A 26605-nucleotide genomic window follows, 5' to 3' on the forward strand; every position below is an offset into this window, starting at 1 on the left:
GGAATGAGATTTTGACCTAGGGACTTTTTCTTGATAATATACATGATTCAAAATTTCATGAGCAGCCTAGACTCATCTAACCCTAAGCGAGCTTCCAGGTACCCCTTCCTGCATGATCTTCTACAGCAGTCATCATGGCTCAGAATAAGACCACAAATGATTCCTATAGCGCAACCAGACATAAGCACCTTCCACACTGTTCCTATTAAAAAGTAGAGTTGCTTCAAAGATCTTGTGAAAGGTGCCTGTGAGATGTCTTGCACAGTGACTTTGCATTTTCAGCTGTACATCCATATAGGACTGTATTTTAGATACTGGAATGGTGTCTAACTTTTATTATTTCTGGCAAAAGGCCCTTGGAGTGAGCTCATTCATTATACAAGGAATGTGAGTTTTCTCTTCAGGGCAAATTGTATCCTTCTTAATTATTACCATTCAAAGAGAAGCCATGTTCCCATTAATGGTTGGCGCCAGGAGCAGTGATGCAATGGGGCATTGAACTAGGATACTGCTGTCGGTTCAGGGACTTGCGATGCATTAGAGGAGGGAAAGGAAAATATTTTTTGTTTTCCTTGTGCAGGTGAAAGTGAGTGGGATAGGGGTGGAGAGTAGGAAGGAGATTGTTTTTCAGGATCGCCCTTCTAGACAATGGGAGAAGATCTGGAAACAATGCAGCTCTCATCTTCCCACCTCTCTGCCTAATACATAAGTCTCTAACCAGTGACCTCTTAGTTTGTACAGGTGAGATGTTCCTGTAACTCCATGTGCAAAGGAGGGAATGCCAGGAGCAGCTCAGCCTGTTCCCTAGACATGAAGCTCCAAAGCCACCCTTATTTACGTAGGACAGGTTATCCAGTGCTTCCACACAACGCAATCTGTGAGCCGCAGACTGAAGATGGGCTCTCTGGGAGGCAGGACACAAGCATTCAGATATCCAGCAGGAGGAAGCGTTTTCCATTCAGCTTCTCATTCTAAGACAAGGAATCATCACACAAAGAGAGGGAAGCTCAAAAGCAGAAAGGATGCTGGGCACCGTGGAACAGACTTCCAGCAGTGGTTGTAGAAGGCAAACCGTGGCAGAATTCAAGCAGGCCTGGGAGCGACCCGAAGGCAGTTTAAGGGGCAGGAGGTAAGGTCGCTGGCAGCAGAGTGCACTGGTTCAAGCAGGCAGACTACTTGGCCCAACCGTCTTTATCTGCCAATATCTGTGTTTCTCTGTGAAAGGAGTAGGAGAGGGGGAAAACTGGAATTAAGCTACTCCTAATCCGATATATTCATTTAAAGAGCACTGAACGAGTTCCTGAAGGAAAAGGCCATAGCCAGTTACTAGACAGGTAGACTTGGAAAAACCAGCCCTTATCCCTGGGAGTGAGAGAGGGAGAGGGCTGCAGAGTACAAGCAGATGCAGAAACCCTTCCAGTGGGTACCCATCGGCTTCTGCCAGTCAGAGAGCTATAATCAGATTTTTTTCAGGGAATACGTTTCATTCATTTTCTTACAAAATACTATATTGCATTGCATTTACAATTCTTATCTGAGGGTTACAAAATAATGCATTTTGTTAGCGCCTGGCTCAGCTGGCAGTCCTACCAGATGCCAATTAGGACATAACAAATACTGGGCCTTTTTTTTTTTTATTATTTTTCAAGATTTTGATCAGGTGGCTTCCATCCTGCAAGACCATGAAACTGTGGCAGTGAAGAGGTGGCAACCTACCTGTCAATATCGTGGCTCTAGTGGCTTTCACATGCTGTTCATACAAAGCAGCTGAGTGCGCGCCAGAAAGCACAAGTGTGTTATCTACCTATTTATGCATTTGCATTCCTCACTTTCCCAAAAGATGCTCAAAGCGGGGACAGCAAAAGCAATAGTGTAAAACATAATAAAACAGTAAAAACAAAATCTCAAAACCAGTAGCTACACATTAAAACCAAAAAAATCAATATCAAAAACAACATGGACACATTACAACAATAAAACTAAGGATAACTTTAAATGCAGTCCCAGTGACTCTGTAGCCACAGAACTGCCATTTAGCTTATCCCCTGGATCACATGCTTTAAAATAAAAATTAAAAAAAAGGGACCATGCTGGAGCAACTCTTTGGGGAAGATTTATCACAGGGCACAATGTGCTGCAGGTTTGCACAAGTATTTTTTTCATATTGAAAATCCTAGGAGACTTTCAGGAACAAATGATTAGATCTGGAGTGAAAGGGGAGCAGCAGTTTGCTGATTCCATGCCAGCTCCACCTCAGACTGGGTCTGGTGTACTTCCCGAACTGAGGAAGAGTCATGGTGAGAGGACACTTTCCCTGCAATGACATGTCCAATACTCCTCTCGGTCTCCTCCCATACAGTAATTCAAAACGGGAAAACGTCATCAAGCTCTGTGGTACTTCACGGATTGCAAAAAGCACATAGGGTAGCAATACATCCAAATTCTTGCCATCTTCATCCACACATTTCCTCAACATTTCTTTGAGTGTCGGATTGAAGCGTTCGACGAGGCCATCAATCTGCGGGTGATAAAAACTGTGCATACCTCAGTGTATCTTGCACAAGATGCAAAGTTGTTTCAATACATTGATGACAAATGGGATTTTCTGATCCGTCAGGATCACATTGGGCAGCCCAAGTCATGAAAAAACCTCCATTAGGGTGGTCGCCACCTCCAGATATCTTGTAACACAGTCCGTATTAACGAGGATGTACTTATTTCCTCAAGGTGCCGCCTACATGCTGGCAGGCTTTGTGAGTTGGCAGGGAGGGCAGGACTGGCAATACAGCTGAACCTGTTTATGTAGGCCTGACCAATAGAACTGTGCTAATATTTGCTCCTGGGCCTTTTCTTCCCCTAGGTGACCCCCCAAAAGGTGGCTGTGTGCTAATTGCATGACCTTCCGATGATATGGTTTGGGAACTAGAAGTGGTTCTATCAATTCCCCCTCCACATTTCCCTTTGTTATCTGGTATAGTAGATCCCCTTTCATCACAAAATAATAGGGAATAGGGTCTGGAATCTGTGCTCCAGGGACTAGCTTTCCATCTACCCTCTGTATATGCTCCTGGGCCCATTTAAAGGGCTCATTCTCCCTCTGGGCCCTCCTGAAGCTCCTTACGTCACCCCCCTTTTCCCAAAGGGGCCAGGTAAGGCATTCTGGGTGGATTGCTGACTTCGATCCTTCCTCCCCGGCTGCCTCTAAATTAGCAGCATAACTGTATTTCTCCTGGCAGCGTTGCCTCTGGGTCTTAGGAATCTTAGTCTTTATGATACAGATCTTCATTGATAAGACAGGCAAAGAGAGAATTTGAAATTAAGTTGGCCATAGAGGCAAAAATTCATAATAAAAACCTTTAAAAATATATCCGAAGCAAGAAACCTGTGAGGGAGTCGGTTGGACCATTAGATGACTGAGGGGTTAAAGGGGCTCTTAGGGAAGATAAGGCCATTGCAGAAAGACTAAATTAATTCTTTGCTTCCATGTTTACTAATGAGGATGGTGGGGAGAAACCAGTTCCGGAGATGGTTTTCAGGGGTGATGAGTCAGACAAACTGAATGAAATCACTGTGAACCTGGAAGATGTAGTAGGCCAGATTGACAAACTAAAGAGTAGCATATCATCTGGCCCAGATGGTATGCATCCTAGGGTACTGAAGGAACTAAAAAATGAAATTTCTGATCTATTAGTTAAAATTTGTAACCTATCATTAAAATCATCCATTGTATCTGAAGACTGGAGGGTGGCCAATGTAACCCAAATATTTTAAAAAGGCTCCAGGGGCGATCCGGGTAACTATAGACCAGTGAACCTGACTTCAGTGCCGGGAAAAATAGTGGAAACTATTCTCAAGATTAAAATCGTAGAGCATATAGAAAGACATGGTCGCCGCATCTCAAAAAAGATATAGTTGCGATGGAGAAGGTACAGAGAAGGGCAACCAAAATGATAAAGGGGATGGAACAGCTCCCCTATGAGGAAAGGCTGAAGAGAACATAAGAACATAAGAAAATGCCATACTGGGTCAGACCAAGGGTCCATCAAGCCCAGCATCCTGTTTTCAACAGTGGCCAATCCAGGCCATAAGAACCTGGCAAGTACCCAAAAACTAAGTCTATTCCATGTAACCATTGCTAATGGCAGTGGCTATTCTCTAAGTGAACTTAATAGCAGGTAATGGACTTCTCCTCCAAGAACTTATCCAATCCTTTTTAAACAGAGCTTTACTAACTGCACTAACCACACCCTCTGGCAACAAATTCCAGAGTTTAATTGTGCATTGAGTAAAAAAGAACTTTCTCCAATTAGTTTTAAATGTGCCACATGCTAACTTCATGGAGTGCCCCCTAGTCTTTCTATTATCCGAAAGAGTAAATAACCGATTCACATCTACCCGTTCTAGACCTCTCATGATTTTAAACACCTCTATCATATCCCCCCTCAGTCGTCTCTTCTCCAAGCTGAAAAGTCCTAACCTCTTTAGTCTTTCCTCATAGGGGAGCTGTTCCATTCCCCTTATCATTTTGGTTACCCTTCTCTGTACCTTCTCCATCGCAATTATATCTTTTTTGAGATTCGGCGACCAGAATTGTACACAGTATTCAAGGTACGGTCTCACCATGGAGCGATACAGAGGCATTATGACATTTTCTGTTTTATTCACCATTCCCTTTCTAATAATTCCCAACATTCTGTTTGCTTTTTTGACTGCCGCAGCACACTGAACTGATTTCAATGTGTTATCCACTATGACGCCTAGATCTCTTTCTTGGGTAGTAGCACCTAATATGGAACCTAACATTGTGTAACTATAGCAAGGGTTATTTTTCCCTATATGCATCACCTTGCACTTGTCCAAATTAAATTTCATCTGCCATTTTGATGCCCAATTTTCCAGTCTCACAAGGTCTTCCTGCAATTTATCACAATCTGCTTGTGATTTTAACTACTCTGAACAATTTTGTATCATCTGCAAATTTGATTACCTCACTTGTTGTATTTCTTTCCAGATCATTTATAAATATATTGAAAAGTAAGGGTCCCAATACAGATCCCTGAGGCACTCCACTGTCCACTCCCTTCCACTGAGAAAACTGACCATTTAATCCTACTCTCTGTTTCCTGTCTTTTAACCAGTTTGTGGAGGGTCTCCCTGTACTGTATTGAAGGCTTTGGGTTTATGACTATAATTTTCTATTTTTGAAACAAGATGTGGTATCTCAGTTATTGTTTTGTCATAATTGTTTTCCTTTCAAGTGTATACAAATGTATCATTGAAAAAAAATGCAATAAATAGAAAAAAAAAAAAGAAGGAATGATTACAGAGGTTTGTACAGCTTGTACTATCCGGGTTAGCATCATGTTGCTATATCACCTGCTCTTGCAATGCCTGCTGCTGATCAATTTGTGTTTGCAGGGCATTCTGTAGTTGTTGCTGCCCTGTAGCAAGGACATTGATCACCTGCTCACCAGGAGAGGGGGAGGAAAACAAAAAAACCTGCTGGCCTGTCCAGCCCTTCCTCACTGCTTGACCCATGATTACATAGCTTGGGCTACCCTTCTTGGCCTGTTGTGTGAAGGCTGGCGAGTGGAATAGGGAGGCCCCAGGAAAAAGAAAAAACTCTGCAGGTTATTATTTTTTTTCTTCTGTTGTTGTGGCTATGGGCTCTTGTCTGTGCTTCCTGCCTAGGCAAGAGATCTCATTGCTGCCACCATATGTGGTAACTTGGGCAATAGCAGCTTGGAAACAGCCAGAGAAACAAGGAGGCAGATTCTAGCTGTTCCTTAAGGGGTAGATTTTCAGAGCCCTGCTCGCCTAAATCCGCCCAAAACCGGGCGGATTTAGGCGAGCAGGGCCCTGCGCGCCGGTAAGCCTATTTTACATAGGCCTACCGGCGCGCGCAGACCCCGGGACTCGCGTACGTCCCGGGGTTTTCGGAGGGGGGCGTGTCGGGGGCGTGTCGGGGGGGGCGGGCCCGGTCGACGCGGCGTTTCGGGGGCGTGTCGGCCGCGTTTTGGGGGCGGGTACGGGGCGTGGCTACGGCCCGGGGGTGTGGCCGCGCCCTCCGTACCCGCCCCCAGGTCGCGGCCCGGCGCGCAGCAGGCCCGCTGGCGCGCGGGGATTTACGTCTCCCTCCGGGAGGCGTAAATCCCCCGACAACGGTAAGGGGGGGGTGTAGACAGGGCCGGGTGGGTGGGTTAGGTAGGGGAAGGGAGGGTAAGGTGAGGGGAGGGCAAAGGAAAGTTCCCTCCGAGGCCGCTCCGATTTCGGAGCGGCCTTGGAGGGAACGGGGGGAGGCAGCGCGGCTCGGCGCGCGCAGGCTATACAAAATCGATAGCCTTGCGCGCGCCGATCCAGGATTTTAGTGGATACGCGCGGCTCCGCACGTATCTACTAAAATCCAGCGTACTTTTGCTTGAGTCTGATGCGCAAGCAAAAGTAGGCTGATCGCGCGCCTCTTAAAATCTACCCCTAAGTGCAATTTATTTACAGTGGAAAAACCAAAATCAAAAACAGTCAATGCAGCTCACCTTAACTTCGGGTAACACAGTCCTTAAACATACCAGGTCTTGGCATACCTTGGGTCTCTGCCTGCTCCCCAGGGCCTGTTTAACCCTTACAGGCCCCTCTGGTGAGGGGCTCCTCCCTTCACCCAGCAATCCCTGTGGGTCTGGATTTTAAGGACTGGGTGAGACAGCTGTGGCCGGTACTTTAAGGTAGTCTGAGGGAGTTTTCTATATACTCTCTCACAGGGTGCTAAACTCAGCCCAAATTACCTCTCCATGACACAATGAAGGAGTTTGCCCAATATCAAACCTGTTCAAGCACCCAGAGTCCTGACATTGATGCCTGCTGTGAATCCATTACAGACCACATTGGAAAAACAAGTCACCTCCTAGTTGAATAAAACTATATGTAATAGCCTCTACAGATTTCTCTGCTTTAGAGAAGCAGAAATCATATTTACTAGACCTACTTTTTACAAATTGATTCCCAAGAATCTTAACTTTTTATTTTGTTCCTCCTGGTTCTAAACTGGAACATATGTCTTTCTCCCTGTGTTCTGAGAGAATTCCTGGAACTGGTGCCACATTAGTTTTGCTATTTTTACCCACCCTGATCCTTCCTGTATCCATGGAGATTCATCATAACATTGGATCACAGACCAGAATGACATAACCTTTGTTTAAGCCTTCCTAATGCAAAACCCCTCTCTGTCCATTTGCAAAACTTCTGATCAGCATCCCTCCTTCCCCCTTCTCTTTCTTTGCTGGAAATGGACTTATAGATCCGTTTGCAGAGTCCCTTTGATAGGTACAGACCCTCCTGATGAGGCACATGCTGTATAATCACATTTTGATCATAAAAACTGAGGCTTGAAGGTAAGTGAAATGATTGGTTCTGACCGTCAAACATCCTATCACAAGTCTGCAGAATGCACACCCTAGAATCAAAAGGGACAAGAATTAGCCACCAGAAAAGAGGGAGAAGACACCATGTCCATTACAGTCAGAGAGGAGACTTTCAAAAAGCAAGCTAGCTCTGAAGATTGTAGAATTCCCATATCCAGGCTTTCACTGTGCATGTACTTTTAGCCAAACAATGCACAGGATTTTCCAAGGGCGTTTAGATCAAAGGAGGGGAAAACAGGGCATATACGCAACAATTTCACAAATACAGCATTCTTTTCCCCTTCTTCACCTCCCGAATGCAGCTGCTTGCAGAGAACATAGTTTCTGGTACCTTCTTGTGAAACATGAGTACTAAGTACGTGCGCTACAAGCATCCACTTACTTTACAATTTTGTGCGATGCTCGAAAATGAAGCTTCGTGGCCAAGGAGCTCCTCTGCTGTGTGTGCAGCTCCACGCACGAGCTGCACTCATTCTCAAAGCGAACCAAGGAGCAGAACTTCATTTTCAAAACGATCCGAAAGAACACACCCAAACTCACCCACATAAAGTCACATCTGCTCTTTGCAGGGCGTAACTCATATTTATTTTTTTAAAAGGATTTATATCCCGCGCCCTCCAAAGTTCGGGGCAGGTTACAACAGCACATACATAATAAAAATAATATTCGAAACTAAAAACAAATTTATAACAAACATGAGTCTTAAAATAAATTCAATTAAAAGTTTCAGCAGAAAATTATAGAAAAGATAAAACAGGTTAAGACGTACATAAGTCGGGGAAGGCTTGCAGAAAGAGATAGTGTTTAAGGGCTTTCTTAAATAGAACTCGTGCAGATGAATTTACGTGCTAACTTTGTAAAATCAAAATGTAGGTGCAGGAATCCCAAATCCTCCTCCCCCCCTCCCAAGAACTCTGATCTTGGGTGTGCAAAAAACATGTCCTGGAAATCCAGTTATGTGCATAATTTTATGCTCACAAATCCTGGGCAATTTTGTAACCAGCTATTCACATGCTAAATCTGTGTTTTGTGTGCACACATAATGATCCCTTCAATATGAAAAGTTGGGGACAAGGCAAATTTTAATTCTATACGCTCTTTTCTCATTAGAGCACGCCGTCCCCCAACTGCTCTAACCCCCATGTGGCTGCCAGGCAACCCTGCAAGACATTTTCTCCTTCGTTCTTAGTCCTTTCCTGAGCACATCAGGGCTCTTTGTGGCAGCACAAGAATACTCCTCAGCCTGTGCTTGGCGTTGGGATATATATATATATATATAAATTAATTAATTAGCTATGTGAAGAAGCAAGCATATTTCTCTGTCGTTTTATCCTAGAGACCTCAAACCTCAGAAAGGATACACTGTATTATTTCTAAAATGTTATCCATATAACATTTGGAACGTTTATTTTATTTATTTAAATTTATTTTATTTAAATATTTTTATTTAAATTTGGCTCAATATTTAAATAATTTCTATTCCTCCTAATATTAGAACACCTGTGCTAGGCGGTTACAATAAAATATACAAACTCATAAAACACATTTCAAAAGGTTAAAACAAATAATAATGCTAAAACATAACACAGGCAAGTGTTCATTGCCAACGGCGGTCAGCAATCCTCCTCGGGCTGCCTTTCTGCCATAAGGAGCTGCTAATGTGGAATTCAGTCATGGCTGAAACAAATAAATAGTAAGCTGCGATACCTTCCTTCACCCAAACTGGAAAGCACAGGAGCTTTGAAGACCACTGGCCCTTTCTTTCGATGTGAGCCAGGAGGAACGTGTGTGATCTTGAACGTTCATGTTTTCTCCTTTTTTAATATTGATTCAGTAAGAGATATCACAACCTTCCAAGATTCCAGTGTTCTCCAGGAACCAGGGGTTCCTTAAGAGAAAACTTGTATTGCTTTTTGAGCCAATTAGAGCTTGTAATAAACAGGAACCTCGACAGCATCTAAAAGTGTTCTGGTGCTCCTGTTATTGTGAAAACATTCCCCCGTCAGCCTCATCCTCTGCAAGACAGAATCCTCCCTGTAAGCTAGGTGTAAACAGGATTGGGTCTGTCTACACCAAGGCAATGGAGACAGTTTGGAATGGCACCACCAGGACCAGGCCAAAGCCACCCAGAGCTGCCACTCTCTCGTGCCCATCACTTTTCCATGTGCAGCTTTCGCCTGGGATTCAAGATGATGCCAGGAATGTTCTTACGTGCCTGTGTAATATTTGACTTGGAAGGCAGCTGTGACAGCTGCAGGATGGACGCGAGTAACCAGTCTGAGCTGCTTCTTTCTAACGGCCCTGAAGGAGAAAACAAAGACCACAAGAGGCATGGCATGAACGTGAAAGATGTTACCCTGACATCTCACAGCGGATGACAGCAAAGGCGGCAACAAGCAGCAAGGCCAGCACCAGACACAATGGGAAGTCGACAAATATTTTACTTTCCGGTCACCGTGGGGCGAGGAATCTGAGCAAAGCTGAACAGAAACGCATTCACAGAAAAACTGGAGAGGCACAAGGATCCTGAAATTTTCTTCTTCAGGTTAATGGCTCATACACACTGCTCAGGTTGTACTGATCATAAGTCCTTACACCCAAAAGCCACTGGCTGTCTTCCAGGTCAGGTGGTGCTCACTGCCCGCTTCCTGGTGGGTATTGACCGATGTAAATATCATTGAAATCGCCTTCACAAATGGCACTGGTTGGCATCCCAATTGGCAAGCTTGACCCAGGGTTCAACAAGCAGGGTTATGGCACCCGGGCAGGGCAATGCAGAGGAATCTTCCCTGTGGTGGGGGAGGCCAATAGGATGTGTAGCTTGCACTGCTGCTGCCTGGGCTCTAATCTTCTCCCACACACACACACAGATGCTGCCCCAGCCCTGGACAGGTACAGACAGTAGTGCAAGCTTCCCTCACGATCGCGTGCACACATACACACAGCACAGGCAGTGGTAGCGCAAGTTAAGTCTCTCCCAGTGCCTTCTGCTTCCATTTTAGCAGAACCACCTTTATTGTTCAGAGCGGAGGAAACCGTGGTATTTGTCTGAATGCAGTTTGATTTCAGCACTTGTCTGATGAAAACATTCCAAAGCGTAAGCTATTGTTACTACTTATCACTTCTGCAGTGCGAGCAGACCTCGGCGGTGCTGGACAGATGCACACGCAAGGCCGTCCCTGCCCCATGGAGCTTCAAGTCTTGTGCAAACAGTAACATAGCCATGCTGCCTTCCTCAAGAACACACACACGTCTCCATTTCAGGGGCCGCAGCCCTTTCCACTGCTCTTAGCTTTCTTAACGTGTAGCTTTTGTGCGTGTTTAAAAGCAGAGACGAGCTCCAAGCCTGCTTTCTGAAGGACAGCATTGTCTATACTGTCCTTTCTTCAGAACAATGCCTGGAAAATGAGATGATCTGCTTCCTTGAAGAAACAAGGAGAATGAGAAATTATCCCGCTTAGAACAATGAGCTCCAGTGTTTAGGATTTTCTCTTTTTTAATTTTTTTTTCAATCAGGGTGTTTAACTGCATAAATCTGGCAACTCAGTAAACCAAATCAAGAGCTTTTATGTGCAAAGATCTCATCATTATTTCTGCCAAGGATATAGAGAGCTCATCAGGAGCATTCAGAAAGCTGAAGCTGTGCAGAGCTGGGATGAATGGCCATTGGGAGTGAGGTGACACAGCGAAGTGCTTATTCCCTTAGCCTTCCCCCTTTAGGGACCTAGCTTCAAGGATCAGTGCGCCCTAATGTCAGCTCTGGGTCATTAGTATGTATTGCTAATAAAAGATTAGTGTGCCCTGATAATAAATCAGTATGTAGTAGATTAGTCAGCCTTAAGAATGAATTAGTGTGACCTAATGCTATGTCCCTTCTTTCTTTATACTCACTTCTAGTTAATCTTTGATGACCCAGAGGAAAATCATATAAAATAGCCAATAGTCTCCCATCAATGCAACAAACTAGCACAATAATCTATACAGTACCAAACAATACTAATAAACTTTCAATTTGGCCAACAAAGATAACCTACAATGCTATATAGCCATGCACCCAACTTAACCCTCTACTAGCTAAATCCCTTCGCCCCATGTTCTCTTCTCTCACAAAAATAAAACATTTTGAGGCTGTTATTCAAAAACAGCTGAACCCCTAAATTCAGGTCCCCAAGTTCAGCGCTTATTATCAGTCCTATTTCAAAGCCTAAGTTTTGAGTGGACAATTCACTAAATTTAGGGACTCTATTTATTTTCCCACATTTAGGATCCTAAATTAGGTACCTATTGGTAAAAACCAATGCTAAGCATTTGTCACCCCACTCTAATTGCACTTCTTCAACCATGAACTTTATTTGAAACTAGGAGCCTACATTTAGAGACTCAGTCCTAGTAAATTTTCAAATGGGCCATGCAGGACGTGAAACATTTCCTTTCATCCCCTCCCTTCCCACACACACACACACCTCTGAAGGGACTTTTGACTAATGTTGCAGCAGTTGTGGAGAACAGGAGGCAGAACAAGATGCCTTACTTACGGGCCGATACAGTACAGTGTGCTCCGGTGGAGCGCACTGTTAGCCCGCGTTTGGATGCGCGTTTTTGATGCGCTAGTTTACCCCTTTATTCAGTAAGGGGTAATAGCGTGTCAAACATGCGTTCAACCCCCCCCCCCCCCCCCGAAACTAGTAGCCCCGCAACATGCAAATGCATGTTGATGGCCCTATTAGTTATTCCCACGCGATCCAGAAAGCAAAATGCACAGCGAAGCCGCACATTTTACTTTCAAAACTTAATGCCTGCCCAAAGGCTGGCGTTAATTTCTGCCAGCGCCGGGGAAGTGTACAGAAAAGCAGAAAAAACTGCTTTTCTGTACACCCTCGGACTTAATATCATAGTGATATTAAGTCGGAGGCCCCAAAAATATAAAAAATAAATAAATATTTTAAAATCGGCCCGCGAATCGGAAGATGGACGCTCAATTATGCCGCGTCCGTTTTCCAAACCCGTGGCTGTCAGCGGGTTTGAGAAGAGACGCCGGCAAAATTGAGCGTCGGCTGTCAAACTCGCTGACAGCCGCCGCTCCTGTCAAAAAAGGGGCGCTATGGACGCGCTAGTGTCCCTAGTGCCTCTTTTTACCGCTGGCCCTCATTTGCATACTAAATCGTGCACCCAGGAGACTGGCCTGTGCGCTCGCCCACAACTTTTACTGTATCGGCCCGATAGTCTCATCCAGTCCTACGGTAGTAACAGACAGATATAGCAAATGATGGCAGAAAAAGACTGAAAACGCCCAAAGGTCTGGGGTAATAAGTGCTGCCCCATGCCTTTCTTGGAAGCAAAATACAATTTATTTCTTTTTTAAAGTGGATTCCATGCGGGAATTTCCCTTGTCCCAGAAAGGTCACTATCTAAGTGCCTAGCAGAAGCAACAGAGAGGGAAGTGACTTGCCCAAGGTCGCAAGCAATGGCAGCGGGATTTGAACGCTGTCACCCCTAGGCTCCGCCGCCACTTTCAAACGTAGCCCAGGGTCCTATTTCTCCTCCGTCTCGCACCGGTTGAGATTCATCCTCTTTTGACAGCCCCCCCCCATTTCTCCCCTGGGGATTGCAGCTGCCGCTCTGTGCAAGCGACCCTGCTGCCCTGGGTCCGTCTCTCTCTCCCTCCCAAAACGTCACCCCGGCCCCGCCCCCGCCTCGCGGGCGGGGTTACATCGGGCGCGCGCCGCCAGGCTCCCTGGTTTGGCTCCTCTCGGGCACCGTCCCGGCGGCGGAAGTCCGGCAGCGCCATGAGCGAGGACAGAGGCGCTAAACGGAGGCTGAAGAGACCGAGGGCGGCCGCGGAGCCCCGGTGAGTGAGGGAGGGAGGAAGGAGAGGAGAGCGGCCGCCTTCCTTCTATCACACAATTATGGGCAGCAAAGGGAGGCACCGACAGAGAGGGGATAAGGAGACCGCCGGGGGGTGTCTTCCCTAGAGTCAGTGACTGAGGGAGAGGGAGGGGGAGAGACTCTCCCGGCGTCACCCAGAGAGTCAGTGACTGAGAGAGAGAGACTTCCCCGGGGTCACCCAGAGAGTCAGTGACAGAGAGAGAGAGACTTCCCCGGGGTCACCCAGAGAGTCAGTGACAGAGAGAGAGAGACTTCCCCGGGGTCACCCAGAGAGTCAGTGACAGAGAGAGAGAGACTTCCCCGGGGTCACCCAGAGAGTCAGTGACTGAGAGAGAGAGACTTCCCCGGGGTCACCCAGAGAGTCAGTGACAGAGAGAGAGAGACTTCCCCGGGGTCACCCAGAGAGTCAGTGACTGAGAGAGAGAGACTTCCCCGGGGTCACCCAGAGAGTCAGTGATTGAGAGAGAGAGACTTCCCCGGGGTCACCCAGAGAGTCAATGACTGAGGCACAGGGAGAGAGAGAGAGACTTCCCCGGGTCACCCAGAGAGTCAGTGACTGAGGCACAGGGAGAGAGAGAGAGACTTCCCCGGGGTCACCCAGAGAGTCAGTGACTGAGGCACAGGGAGAGAGAGAGAGACTCCCCCGGGGTCACCCAGAGAGTCAGTGACTGAGAGAGAGAGACTTCCCCGGGGTCACCCAGAGAGTCAGTGACTGAGAGAGAGAGACTTCCCCGGGGTCACCTAGAGAGTCAGTGACTGAGAGAGAGAGACTTCCCCGGGGTCACCCAGAGAGTCAATGACTGAGGCACAGGGAGAGAGAGAGAGACTCCCCCGGGGTCACTCAGAGAGTCAATGACTGAGGCACAGGGAGAGAGAGAGACTCCCCCGGGGTCACCCGGAGAGTCAGTGACTGAGGCACAGGGAGAGAGAGAGAGACCCTCCCCCCCCCCTCCCCGGGGTCACACAGAGTCAGTGACTGAGGCACAGGGAGAGAGAGAGACTCCCTCCGGCCTCACACAGAGTCAGTGACTGAGTCACAGAGAGAGAGAGACTCCCCCGGGGTCACACAGAGAATCAGTGACAGTCACAGAGAGAGAGAGAGAGAGAGAGACTCCCCCCGGGTCGCACAGAGAGAGAGAGAGACTCCCCCAGGCTCACACAGAGTCAGTGACTGAGGCACAGGGAGAGAGAGAGAGAGACCCCCCAGGGGTCACACAGAGTCAGTGATTGAGTCACAGAGAGAGAGAGAGACTCCCCCGGGGTCACACAGAGAATCAGTGACTGAGGCACAGAGAGAGACAGACTCCCCCGGGGTCACACAGAGTCAGTGACTGAGGCACAGGGAGAGAGAGAGAGACAGACTCCCCCAGGGTCACCCAGAGTCAGTGACTGAGGCACAGGGGGAGGGAGAGAGAGGGACTCCCTCCAGGGTCACCCAGAGAGTCAGTGACTGAGGCACAGGAAGAGAGAGAGACAGACTCCCCCAGGGTCACCCAGAGTCAGTGACTGAGGCACAGGGGGAGGGAGAGAGAGGGACTCCCTCCAGGGTCACCCAGAGAGTCAGTGACTGAGGCACAGGGAGAGAGAGAGAGAGAGACTCCCCCCTGGGGTCACCCAGAGAGTCAGTGACTGAGGCACAGGGAGAGAAAGTGACTCCCCAGAGTCACAGAGTCAGTGACCGAGGCACAGGGAAGAGAGAGTGACTTCCGCGGGGTCACAAAAGAGTCAGTGACTGGTATCTGAAGAGAACGTGACTTCCCAGGGTCAGACCATCATTGAATGAAGCACAGGGAGGTAAAATGACTCACCTCAGGTTACAAGGAGGTGCCATCTTGAAGCCAGGTTCCAGGAAATACCTGACCTCTAGCTCAGTTGTCCTCCAATTTTTATCCTAGGTATCAGTATCCTTGCAAAGAAGCTCACATGCACAGTATTTTTTATATGACCCATGTGTATTATAGTTCCCTTGCTTTTATATTGATAGCTCATCAGAGAAAGGTTTGTAATATTCATAGTGGAAAAATCCTGCCTTTCATGGAGAGTCTCTGGAAACTAAGGCCAACATTTGATGCTCTCCGATCGAGACATGGGCGGGTGTGCAAGTAAACAGATGCACAGTGAAAACAATTCTGCTTTACGGGCAAGGCTGTTTACAGTGATGTTCTGCCTTGACAGCCTCCCACGTGCTTCGGGCTAGCATTACAGGACAGGGCCGGGGAGTCCTTTCCACCAGCTGCTGTGGTGCCAAGGTTTGGAATGTCTAACAGGTCCCCCTGCCCACCACTACCCCAAAAGCACAGGAACTCTAGCCAGGATGGGAGGCACAAAAGGGCTCTTAGCTCCTGGATACCTTATAAATGGAGAATTTGCCCAGATTCTGTAGCACAGACGTGGATTAATGAGGAAAGACTGCCTGACCTACATGGGCTAGCAGCCCAAGAGCACCAGGTACTTCTTGTGTGTAAAGCAAAGTCCTCAGCCCACCACTGCAGCAGCAGCAGGGCTTTTTCTTCACAGAATAGCTAGGATGGTTCAGGCTGTATTTATTACTAAGATACATGTTGTATGCAGGGTGACATTAGGCAGAACACCACTGGGCCTGGCCCTCAAAAGCTTTGCTTTTGTGTGTTGTGATTTTTTCTTTTTATTATGGCTTGTGGCCCAGGACTGTCTGGGGTCTGAGAGAGATTGGATGCATGTGCAGGTATAGTTTATCCATTTCATAACATGAACTGTTATGTCACCCCCAACCCTGGTTAGTGTGAGGTGTCCTCATCCTTCTGCTACAGGGTGGTCCTGAGGGACAGAATGACCAATAGCCTTGCAGTCAATAGGAGGAATCCTAAACAGAGATGGGGGTTATCATACTATCCTCCATCATTTTACCTTTCCCTTTTATCCATGTATAAATTATGGACTTTGGTAAAATAAATTCCAGCAGGCATTTTCTAATGACATTCTGCTACTGTTCCTCTCTTCCTTTCGCAGCCCATCGGATCAGAGCTGCTCCTGCTTTGAAGAAAAGGAACAGAGTGAATCTGCTGAAACATGGAAGTTAGTGCTGCAGGCTGCATGCCCCGACCTGAGAGAGCGTGGATGGAGCACAGTGCCCAGTTTACCAGACTCCCACGTGAAGGTGAGTTGTAGCCAGGCTGCACCAGGTCTCATTCAGTAGTATTTAGTCTTCATTTGCTTAAACCAGATCAAGGCTCTGGCTGCAGCAGAGTACAGCGATCCCCATCCAGCTGCAGGGAAACGTGGTGGTTGGGTTGAACGGCTGCTAAACAACCACCCTACTGCAATTATAGTCCGGCACCTAGGTTCTTGGTGTGTAGTCTCTCCAAAAGCACAAGCCTTTCACTTTTTTTTTTCTGTATCATTCCCTCATCTTCCTTCCCTGTTTGGTTGATTCTCCCAAGTTCTGCATCAATAGCGTCAGAGGGCCGCTGTCAGCCACAAGACGTCCGTGGGTGGAAGGGAAAGAGCATGGTACAGGGGTCTGTCACTGGCACTGCCTTTATCCTCCTCCTACCTGGAGTGTGCTCTTCAGCTAGAAGTGCTCGGAGAAGAAACTCTTCTGGATGAACTGTGAGAGAATGACCTGGGCTGGGTCCTGCTGCTTGCTGCATGGCAGTAAATACATGCAGAGAGTAACTAAAGTAAGCAATCCCCACTAACTCCATGGTAACTAGGGTTTTTAATTGCTGCAGCAGCACTGACTTTTTTTTTTTTATGTCACAGCATGCAGGAAATGAAAAGAAACTAAGAAAACCAGAAACATTTACCGTTGGACTTAAACACTTTGAATGGACTGCATTCCCTTCTTTTCTGGAAACTGATAGTGTGCGTTCAAAGAATCCGTACGTGTGTGGGTCGCTAGACAGAGAAAGAATCACTTTGGAGGAAGAGTGGAATTTGCAGCGTGAGGAGTCTTTGACATGTATTGCTGCTCCCTCCGAGGTAGAAAAGAGGCTTGGCACCTCGACTGTAGAGGTCTACGCCAAAGCAAGGAAGCAAGAAAACCCCTCCAAGCAGCTTAAACTGCAGTGCCTGGAAAAACCTGTCCAAAAGCAGCAAAGACCGCGGACCACGGGTGGTATTTCAAGTTCTCGGCTAACGTCTTCTGAAAATGTTAAACAGAGTTTGGGTGTGGGATGTAACTCCAAATGGAACCCAGAGCAGGATAAAGCTGAGAAAATACCGAGAGGAGAGACCCTGCAGACTCCAAAGCAGGAACAGAAGATGGTGACAGAGGAGGCAGCAGGAACTACCGCTAAAGGAGGAGGGTCAGAGAGGGTCACGGAGGTCACTGCATCTCTCCAGAGTTGCCCCATGTGTCTGGTCCAATTCACCGAGCGGTGAGTGTCCCTTCCCCCTTCTCTTAACTTTCGTATAAAAATGAAATGGCCTGGAACATATTATATTTTTAATTTTTCCAAAGATCTTTCAAGGCTATTTTTTTACCTTGATTTCAGAGGAGACTAGAAATGGCATCTGTTTAAAAAAAAAAAAGTCCTTTTGATTTGGCTAACAGTACAACAATAATGGGAACCTGTATTTGTGTTCAGGCATGAAACACTTTCAGGCCAATGCAATATCATCTCATAAAAAAATGTCATCTAAATGGGGCGCATCCACCTCTCCTGGGTGCTGGCTGCAATAGGCAATGGGTAATTTCTGCATCGGGTGCCCAGGAGACGTGGCCAGAGCTCCCACCCCTGACATAAGACAGTGAATAGACCCATCAGCAGTAAGTGAAGGAGTGACTACATTAGGTATTATGTGCCTGACCCTTCACTTACTGCTGGCAGGGGTTCCTTCCCATTGGGCCGGACCGTGGGGATGCTGCTTTCTGAGGAACCACCAAAAGCCCTTGGGCGCAGCATGATTCTTCTTTCTGTGGTTCCTCCTACTTAGTATTGCATCCATACTAATAGGAGGAATCACAAAGTACTTTTTGTCTCTTTCGGTGAGCCCTTGAGCGCGGCATGCTTTAACACCTGCTCCCAGGCGTTCTGGATGCACGGATCCCAGTATTGCATCCCGGTGTAAGCGCAGCTTGTCCAAAACGTGCATCCAACCGTGCGTTTAGTGGTGCGCTAACCTGAGCGCCCGATATTGCATCGGCCTATTCGAGAGACATCCCTGCAACTCTGTGCATGGAGCCGCTTTCCCGCGCTGATCTCAGAAGTCCAGTTCCCACTGCTGTAGTGCTGTTGCAATCAGTTATAAACACCATGTTAAAAAATATTTTTGAAAGGATCCATTTGAAAACAGTTGTGGTTTCCAAAGTTGCAGCCTCTCTGACAGAGCACAGGGGGTCACGTTTCCATTCTGTTCGGTGTCAGGATATTCCTGGCTTGTTCAAATGAAGCACACTTCTTAAGCCAGCTCACCTCTTTTGAAACAGAAATAGCTTGTTAGGCTTTCGCTTGAAAGCTAAATGCTGGTGTTAAGAGAATTTGTTTTGCATCTTTGTAGGCTTACTCAGCTGGATATGGATTCTCATCTGGCCAAGTGCTTGTCAGAGAGCACAGAAGACATCCTGTGGTAAAGTCAAGTGCAGGAGACTAGGAGTGAGTAGTTATAAATAAATACAATTAAGAAGTTTTGACTAAAGTTGCTGCATTTTTTGGTTTAACCTGTATAATTAAAAAGCTATCTGCAAAGGGTAGTGTTCAATTCATGCCAAAATGTTGTTTTGGAGCCAATTCTTTGGGCCTGCAGGTTTGATTTAAAGTGTGGTTTAATAATAGCAAGCAGGGTGTTCATTCAGAGAATCTCCCAGTACCACTCTAGGACAGCCAGCGAGGAGCTTGCCAGGAGCAGGCGGCTGATCCTGTTCCCACACCAGTTAGAGATGATCTAGCAGCAGCAATAGAAAGAAAAGGCAGGTGGAGCACAGGAGGCAGGATTGAAAGGGAAGCTGGCATCGCTAGGAGCTTGTTCAGCACACTTCCACCTGGTGGAGTACGGTTGCATATTGGGAAAGGGAGAACCAAGGCCTTGCCTGCTGGATTAAAATTGGTAACATGTGGTGTGCAGCAGCGGTGGGGCTTTTCTGTAATCTGATGGAAAGGGGGTTTGTGTGATTTCCCAAGATGGGCAGGGTCTCCGAGCTGCCACAGTTGAGTTCTTTGTTCTGACAATGTTATCCTCTGATGTGTGAATCAGGTCCAAGACAGAGCAGTTTTCAAGATCACCCCACTAGAAATTACCCTCAGATGTGACTGGGACCAGCGGGGACATCGCACACATCCATGTCCCTCCCACCCACTCACATAGGTGCATGGTTTGCAGACACTTGCAGGTCCTACCTTTTTGGGAGCCCTTTCATAATTCTGGTTTCATGTCACATGAATCGCACCTCCCTCATAGATATGGAGAGAAATCCCATCATCGCGCTTTTATTTTTTTACATACATTGCTAGTATGACAAGCGACTTGAATTTGTATTTGCTAATATAGCTGCTCCTTGATACAAGGACCTGTTTATACAAGGTTAGTGGATTGTTGCTCCCTTAAACATTAATTAATCCCTCTTATTGACTTCCTCAGTGTAGCATCTCACTATAAACCAAACAGATTGTGAAAGAGGTCTATTGTGTCTCTGACAAACAAGATAAATCAGACCCCTGGCATTTGGTATCTCAGGGCCTCTGATTTCAAAACTAGAAATGCTTAAATGAGAAAGGGAGCCAGCCCTGAAAGGTTTCTGATGAAAGTGAGTACACACCCAGGAATAAAGGAAATGCTGAATACAAACAAGGAATTAGGCTGCAGTGCTTTAGATAAGCCCAGAACTGCTAACTATACACTGTGGGAACGGGGCCAGAAAGGCATTACAATGGGAGAGCAGCAGGTGAGGGGGTAGGGGGCCAGTACTGCACACGAGGGAGGGGAGCTGATGTGTAAGGGTTAGATTTTTTTCCCCGCTGCACTCGAGGGCGTTCACCTGCAGATCCTATTCCCCACCAAAGCCCGGAATGCAGCCACAATGAACCCGGTGGTTGAGCCCTGGTGCGATGGTCTGCAGGAGCAGCGAGTTAGTGCATAAAATGCAGGCTGTGATCCATGGAGCACTGAAGGGCTGCCCTGCCACAGTCCAGTGGAACTGTATTAAACTCGCTCTGCTTGGAGATACTTCCACACCACCAGGCACAGGAAACAGAAAGGGGCTGAACCTTTTCTTACACTTAACTTGTGCAACACCCCCTTGTCACATTTTCCTTGAATTTCCCACATCTCAGTTCCTGTCCCCATAGTATCTTTGTACTAGTATAAAGCAGCTGGCCCTTACTGTTATTGCAGAATAGTGACACTTTGAAACTTGCTTTCAACATCATGGTGTTTGTTTCAATGTTATCTTTCTTTAAAAAAATAAATACAAATGTTTTGGAACCTTGTTGTTAAATATTGTTTTTATGTAAGACTCCAGTGGTGGTGCTGTGCACCTTCCTGAGGTGGAGGGAACCGTGGTCCTGCTTAAAGGTGACAGCTGCCGATCAGATTTAGGACCCATGCTGTACGGTGCATGGCTCCCAGCCTCTCTCAGAGGTGCAGTAACCTGGCAAGGGACCGTGCGAGGGGTTATTAAAATAGGGGGAAAATCCCTGGATGCTTGTGAATGCCAGCATTGGTGCTATCTGAGCTAGAAGAGGGAGGAGGAGGAGCCATCAGGCAAAATCAAAAGAAAAAAGGCTTCATCAGGTAAGGTTGTGTCCAAAGAGGCCAAATGAAGCCTTGAGAGAAGGAACAGCAGATGACAGACCACAGGCACACGGGTGGGGAGGAGTGAAACCTTTGCATTTTGTTTTGATCAGATTGCTGTATAGTTCAAAGCAGTAATGGATTAAGCTAGTTTTACTGCATAGATTTAGAAAAACAGATACGTTTTAGAATAAAAATCTATTATTCACTGAAACCGTGCCTCAGTGCAAACTAACTCCTGTTTACCAGGAAGCATGGCAGGTGAGATCCCCTAGTGAGTTATACCACCAGTCAGAAAGATGCTCTACCTTTCACTTTTAAGTTATTGTAGATGCTCTTTGAACTCAGGATAGCATGAATGTAGCAAATGATTTCACAGAAGAGGCATCTGATTGGTCCTTGCATCATCTCATGTAGACCTTTTGCAATGTTGAAAATCTAGACTGATCAGACCTAGTGTGCAGGCACTATCCTGAAAAACCTTTGCATTTCAGTCCATTAACTGGGGTTGGGTGTATGGTTGCCAGCTCATCCCCAGTTGACCAAGCAGCTTAATCCAGGCTTGGTTTTGCCCCATTGCATGCAGGGAGGTGTAGTTCTAATTATCTACACACAGGGAAATCAATAGACAATCAGAACTACACCTCCCTGCATGCAATGGAGCAAAGCCAGGCTTGGATAAGCCTGTTTCACAGACCTGAAGCCAGTTGACAACCCTATTTGGGTGTAACACAGAAATTCTTTTCCCTTCCATCATTTCACTTTTGCTACCTTGGAACAGTATTTCTCCATAAAGGTGGTTTATAAATCAATAAGTCACAAGGTACAGTGGGGGAGGCAGCCTTAATATAAGCCCACACCACCCTTTGTGTACAACTGTCCTCAGTAAAGGTCATCCAGCTCCAGGGAAGAAAAATCCATTTATTCTGAAGTGAAATCAATTGGTTGGGATTTAATATCAAGATAATTCTTGTGTATAATGTAGAAAATAAAAATAGGCTAATTGCTTTTTCATTAAAGTTTTTTTTAATTGATGTGCAAGAATATAAATGATCTTAGCTGTTATGGATTAGTGTTACCATCAGCTACACAATTAAAACTGGCCAGCAAAGACCTCAACTAATTATACAAAACTACAAGAACGTATTTACTGTTTTACAATCATTAAATCAGTTGGAGTTTTCACTTACTATTTGTTAAGACAACTATATATCATCACCAGGTCCATTTGTAATATATTATGCTTTTTTTTTTCCAGACCACACATTTTACATCCTTCAGTTTGTTTAATTTATAAAAACAAGTACTTTATATAAAAATTTTCCTCTGCGTTGTGAACAGAACATCTTTCATACAATTGCTTGTGAGCAACCAAACTTGGAACCAGTAAATCATTTGGCAAAACAGCAACCTTTTCATTTCTTAAATTAACTGTACAAAATCAAGTATTTTTTTATACTATGCAACAAATATACAAGTGTTTCTTTCTTTGTCACGTACCTCACCCAAGTCTGGAGTGTGAGGAAAGACCCCTGGTGCCCACCTGCTACCCCGCTTACGGACTACATCCAACTCCACTTTAGCTGAAACACCAAGAGAGTTTGTAAGATGCTCAGGGTACGTTAAATAATCAGAGTGGAAGGAGGTTAAAATGAAGTTTTATGGGTAAAAGTGCTTTGAATAGACACCACGCCGGGCACAAATCTTTTCTGAGGGAAGTTCGTTACCCCTGCTTTAGAACACATCTTGCTGATTATTAAAAAGTTACAGCCCAGCACAGAGAAACCCAAGTGAAACATGTGGGTGGGATAAGACTGGAATCTCTTCTGCGTACGATGTTGGCTCATGCCAGGATATCAAATGTTTGCTAACCTTTGCTGGTTTGCTATTTTGAGCAGATTTTGGCAGGTCTTATCCTAGCACCACATGAGCTGGCCGATTCTCCAAAAACGGTCATGTTCAGCACCTAATGAGCTGCTGTACCCTGAGAAACCTATACATGAATGTAGAGAAAGAAAAAAAAAAAAAAAAAAGGCTTCACAGCTCCTTTGTATTATTAAAAGCGATGAGGTGTCGCACACTTTTTTTCTTTTTTACACAGTGCAAGCCACAAAAAAAATTACAGAAAGCCTCCACAGAGAAAGAAGACAGAGCTTCCATGGGGCCGACAAATTTACAAGCATAAAGTGTTTCTATAGTAGTGTACTCCTCGAATGGAGAAAACGTGGGTAATCTCACAACCGACAAAATCTTGTCTAGGTTAAGCATTTTGATACAAGATTCCTACTATAATACAGCTTTCTGGCAGGGCGTCCTATGGTGGTAGGTGCAGGAGTTCTCTTATCACTCTACGCACCCAGACGCCCTTTATCCCCTTAGATGCGAGATAATTACTTTGTAATATACACAGAGCATTTCCGAGCAGCAGCACCACTGTTGGTTGTGAGCGTGCGCTTTATCAGGAAAACTTGTTTATAATCCTAGGTTTACTATTTAATCTTTTTAATGAATAAAACATGTCCACTGGTTAGCTGTTTCTGGATTTTGTAGTACTACTGATAAAAAATAATTTGCAAAAATCTAATACACAAGTCATCAGTTAGGCACTGCTCAATTTTCAAAAAACATTCTGTGCAAATCTATTTTTCCCCCAATTTTTTTTTTTTTGGTCTGTTATTGCATTTGAGGTGTGACTAATCCTTAATTTTTAAACTGCTTTACACAAATTCTTGGTCAAAGTGCAATATTGCTCCAACATGCTTATTCCTTTGTACCTCAAAAGTAATTGGATATCTTGATGTAGGACATGTGTACCAACACTACACTTCTGATGTTACATTTACACTGTTCCCCCCTCTGCAAATATTTCTGCAACATGACAATCAGAACATGCTTCAGCCACTGACAAAATGTTCCTAATTCAGTAAACCGTTCTTTTATGCAATTTATTCCATGTAGGCACTTGGTTTCTGTACCCAAGTTTATGGTTTGATTGCCAGTAAATCACAGCTCCTATTGTTTCATGATACAGGGGTCTCAGACTTTTGGACAAGTGCGAGTTTTGAAAAAATAAAAGGCGTTGTAATTGAGCTAACATCATTGTAAGTTGTATTTATTTTTCAGGATCACACATTCTAAGACTCTGGAGCAGAGAGCACTTGCCTTTCTACTGGTCTGAAAACAGGTTCTTTCCTCCTCGCACAAACACCGCAGGGCCACAGTCCAAATTCCTTCCATCGCCAGGCCAGTTGTGTCAGCGCCCGACACGGTCAGATTTTGCTTTTCTTTGATTTGCAGCAGCAGTCAGTCTGTTGGTTTGCATCACTGGTCTTCTTTCAAACCCCTGCATCTGTTCCCCAGCCTTGCATGCATATACTGTAGTTACGGATACAATTTAGGGTTCATTGACAAGGAGAAATGCCGTTCCTTCATACAGTCTCCTCCGATGACAGCAGCAATGGATTAATGTATTCAAATCCTTCAAATTCGGACTGGTCTATTCTTTTTATCACATCTCTGTGAAATAAGAAACAAAAGAACTGATCTTTAGCATTCATTATTTTCCTCACCATGGAAAGCCTGTTTTATTTATTTAAACATCGTTATATTCCGCCACCTCCAGGACATTGATAATGTTTATTTGGCTGCCTGTATCTCATTTAATAAAATAAAGACACAGTGGAACTCACAGTAAGAAACAGAGTGCTGAAATTATGGGGGTCTTCCTTACAGCCCAAACATTTCCTTACATCACGCATGGCTTGCCCAGTCATTTTTGGGTGTCCAATGGACTGCACCCATTGTTTCCAATTTGTTTTTTTGTAATCACTGAAAGAAAGCCATTTCTATTCTAGTGAATACATTTATTGAAAAAACCAGCCAACATGAAAGAAATCTGGAGGAGGCCTCTATTCTTTCTGCTCAGGTGAGTCAGTTAAACATAATCAGGTTGGACCTCCAAGTTATGATTAAAAGGTTTTTACACTGTAGGCCGTCAGGCTGCTAAGATGGTTATTTAGTATACACCACCAGCAAAGACGGGAATCTATTTGGTCTTCACACACTGACTACATCAAGGATGCTTTTAACAGTTTGAGAGATCAGAAGAACCGCACCAGTTACTCTCTATCGGAAATCCTGCTACAAACACTGGAGAGCAGGAGGTAAATTCTGCTGTCAGGCAAGATGTGTCTGCATTGCATGCCAGGACCTGCTGTCACATGTTTCTATGTGGATGCCAGGAATGGGAGCTGGATCCCAGCCCAGACAAGGAGTGGGGTCTTAATATTGAATCTTGCATCTCTCTTCGGTTTTCAGAGTTCTCTGCAAACAGATCTGTCTTGGGCAGCTAAACTAAATTGTTTTTGTATCATGTTTTTGTTGATGACTGGTGTTATGCAATAGTTACATCAGGTGTGTGAGGTTTGTGTGAGATTTATGACCTCATGGCTTAAAATGACAATTCTGTTGACATCTTTGTGACACTGCTATTACTGTTATATTGGGAGAAGTAATTGTACCCATATAGATAGGAGGGAATAGCAGCACAGAAGCAGCTGTAGTGTTTTGTATGGGACAAATGGGATGAAAGGAAGAGAAAGCCCAGTACTTAGTGAACACAAACTTAACATGAAAACAGCATTGCAGTTTCATTTACAAACTTGGGTTGATTCATCTCAATTATATGGCAACCATGCAGTGTATCAACTATTTATTCTTGCATCAATTTTAATTAACTTTTTCCTATTACACTGACTGAAAAAATTTACTTGCTCTGAAGTGATAATCCTTGACAGGGTCTATAATCTGTAAGCCAGTCCACTAGCCAACTGCCCTTCCCACTCTATTATGATCAAAGGAGAGAAGCTTGATGGTGAGACCTTTTTAGGTAAATAGGCCAGGCTCCATTACAGTCCAAAGAGTGAGGAGCTTATTCTGGTTTGTGCCCATGCAGTCTCGGAAAGAATGTAGATAGTACAATTCTTTAATTAATGTGACACAGTTACCACTTTCAGACAAAAAGGAACGAGTTTGTAGAACCACTCTTATTATGAAATTTCTGAAAGCATGGCAAATATGAGATCAGAAGCTGTAGTTCGCTTCCTCTTTATGCTGACATGAGTGCCATGAGAAACAATACTTTCCAGGTGAGAAACTTCAAGGCCACCAACTCAAGCAGTTGAAAAGGTGATCCTGTAGCACTGGAATGCCAGTCCTTTCATGAATTTTGTTACGAAAAGGTGGAGAAAGATAACAGCACCTTCCAACTGCTGGTGATACACTGCAATTGGCACCAAGATGAACCAAGGCCATTGTGCATCACTAGCAGTTGGAAAGGTTTCTGAGATGCTAAGGCCTGAGGGTGAGAGGCAGAATGGATATTGAAGCAAGTTCCTCTGGCCATGGAAGAAGGGATTCAGCTGGCTGGTCCTACACCAAATCAAGAACCTCTTCCATCTGAAACTGTAGGATCTTCTGGGCAAAGGTTTTCTGGTGGAAATCAAACATCCTTCATCTCTTTGGAAAGCAGTAAGGAGGTGGCTACTGTGCATTCAATTACCACACTGTGAGGGCCAACGATGGCAAATTCAGAT

At 45.4% G+C, this 26605-nt stretch overlaps 2 protein-coding genes across 9 annotated transcripts in view; one reads left to right on the forward strand and one right to left on the reverse strand.

The window, feature by feature from the left end:
• The first annotated feature begins 13126 nt into the window (after positions 1–13126).
• Positions 13127–24699, forward strand: FAAP20 (FA core complex associated protein 20). 2 transcript variants are annotated; one of them, XM_029577894.1, is made up of 6 exons: positions 15582–15749; positions 16290–16437; positions 16721–16960; positions 17043–17659; positions 18783–18877; positions 24135–24699. In XM_029577894.1, exons 3-5 carry the CDS (start codon positions 16883–16885, stop codon positions 18853–18855), a joined length of 768 nt encoding a protein of 255 aa, XP_029433754.1. In that variant the 5' UTR covers positions 15582–15749; positions 16290–16437; positions 16721–16882; the 3' UTR covers positions 18856–18877; positions 24135–24699. The 2 variants fall into 2 exon arrangements, with proteins under 2 accessions (XP_029433753.1, XP_029433754.1); XM_029577893.1 differs by lacking the exons at positions 15582–15749; positions 16721–16960 and adding an exon at positions 13127–13263.
• PRKCZ (protein kinase C zeta) overlaps positions 22198–26605 on the reverse strand; it is a 141426-nt gene continuing 137018 nt past the window's right edge. For all 7 annotated transcript variants that reach the window (XM_029577889.1, XM_029577887.1, XM_029577888.1 and 4 more), the window contains one exon: positions 22198–24527. In XM_029577889.1, the coding sequence (XP_029433749.1) occupies positions 24440–24527 (88 nt within the window). In that variant the 3' untranslated portion in view covers positions 22198–24439. The remainder of the gene's footprint in view (positions 24528–26605) is intronic.

This window comes from Rhinatrema bivittatum, chromosome 15, assembly GCF_901001135.1.
Source record: "Rhinatrema bivittatum chromosome 15, aRhiBiv1.1, whole genome shotgun sequence".
Classification (NCBI taxonomy): Eukaryota; Metazoa; Chordata; class Amphibia; order Gymnophiona; family Rhinatrematidae; genus Rhinatrema; species Rhinatrema bivittatum.

What these genes read in the sequence shown, in the direction of transcription:
- FAAP20 (XM_029577893.1), top strand. Translation starts at nt 13,202, where the DNA reads ATGAGCGAGGACAGAGGCGCTAAACGGAGGCTGAAGAGACCGAGGGCG. An exon ending in AGGGCGGCCGCGGAGCCCCG is followed by an intron (nt 13,264 to 16,289) that starts GTGAGTGAGGGA and finishes TTCCTTTCGCAG; the next exon opens with CCCATCGGATCAGAGCTGCT. An exon ending in CTGGTCCAATTCACCGAGCG is followed by an intron (nt 17,660 to 18,782) that starts GTGAGTGTCCCT and finishes GCATCTTTGTAG; the next exon opens with GCTTACTCAGCTGGATATGG.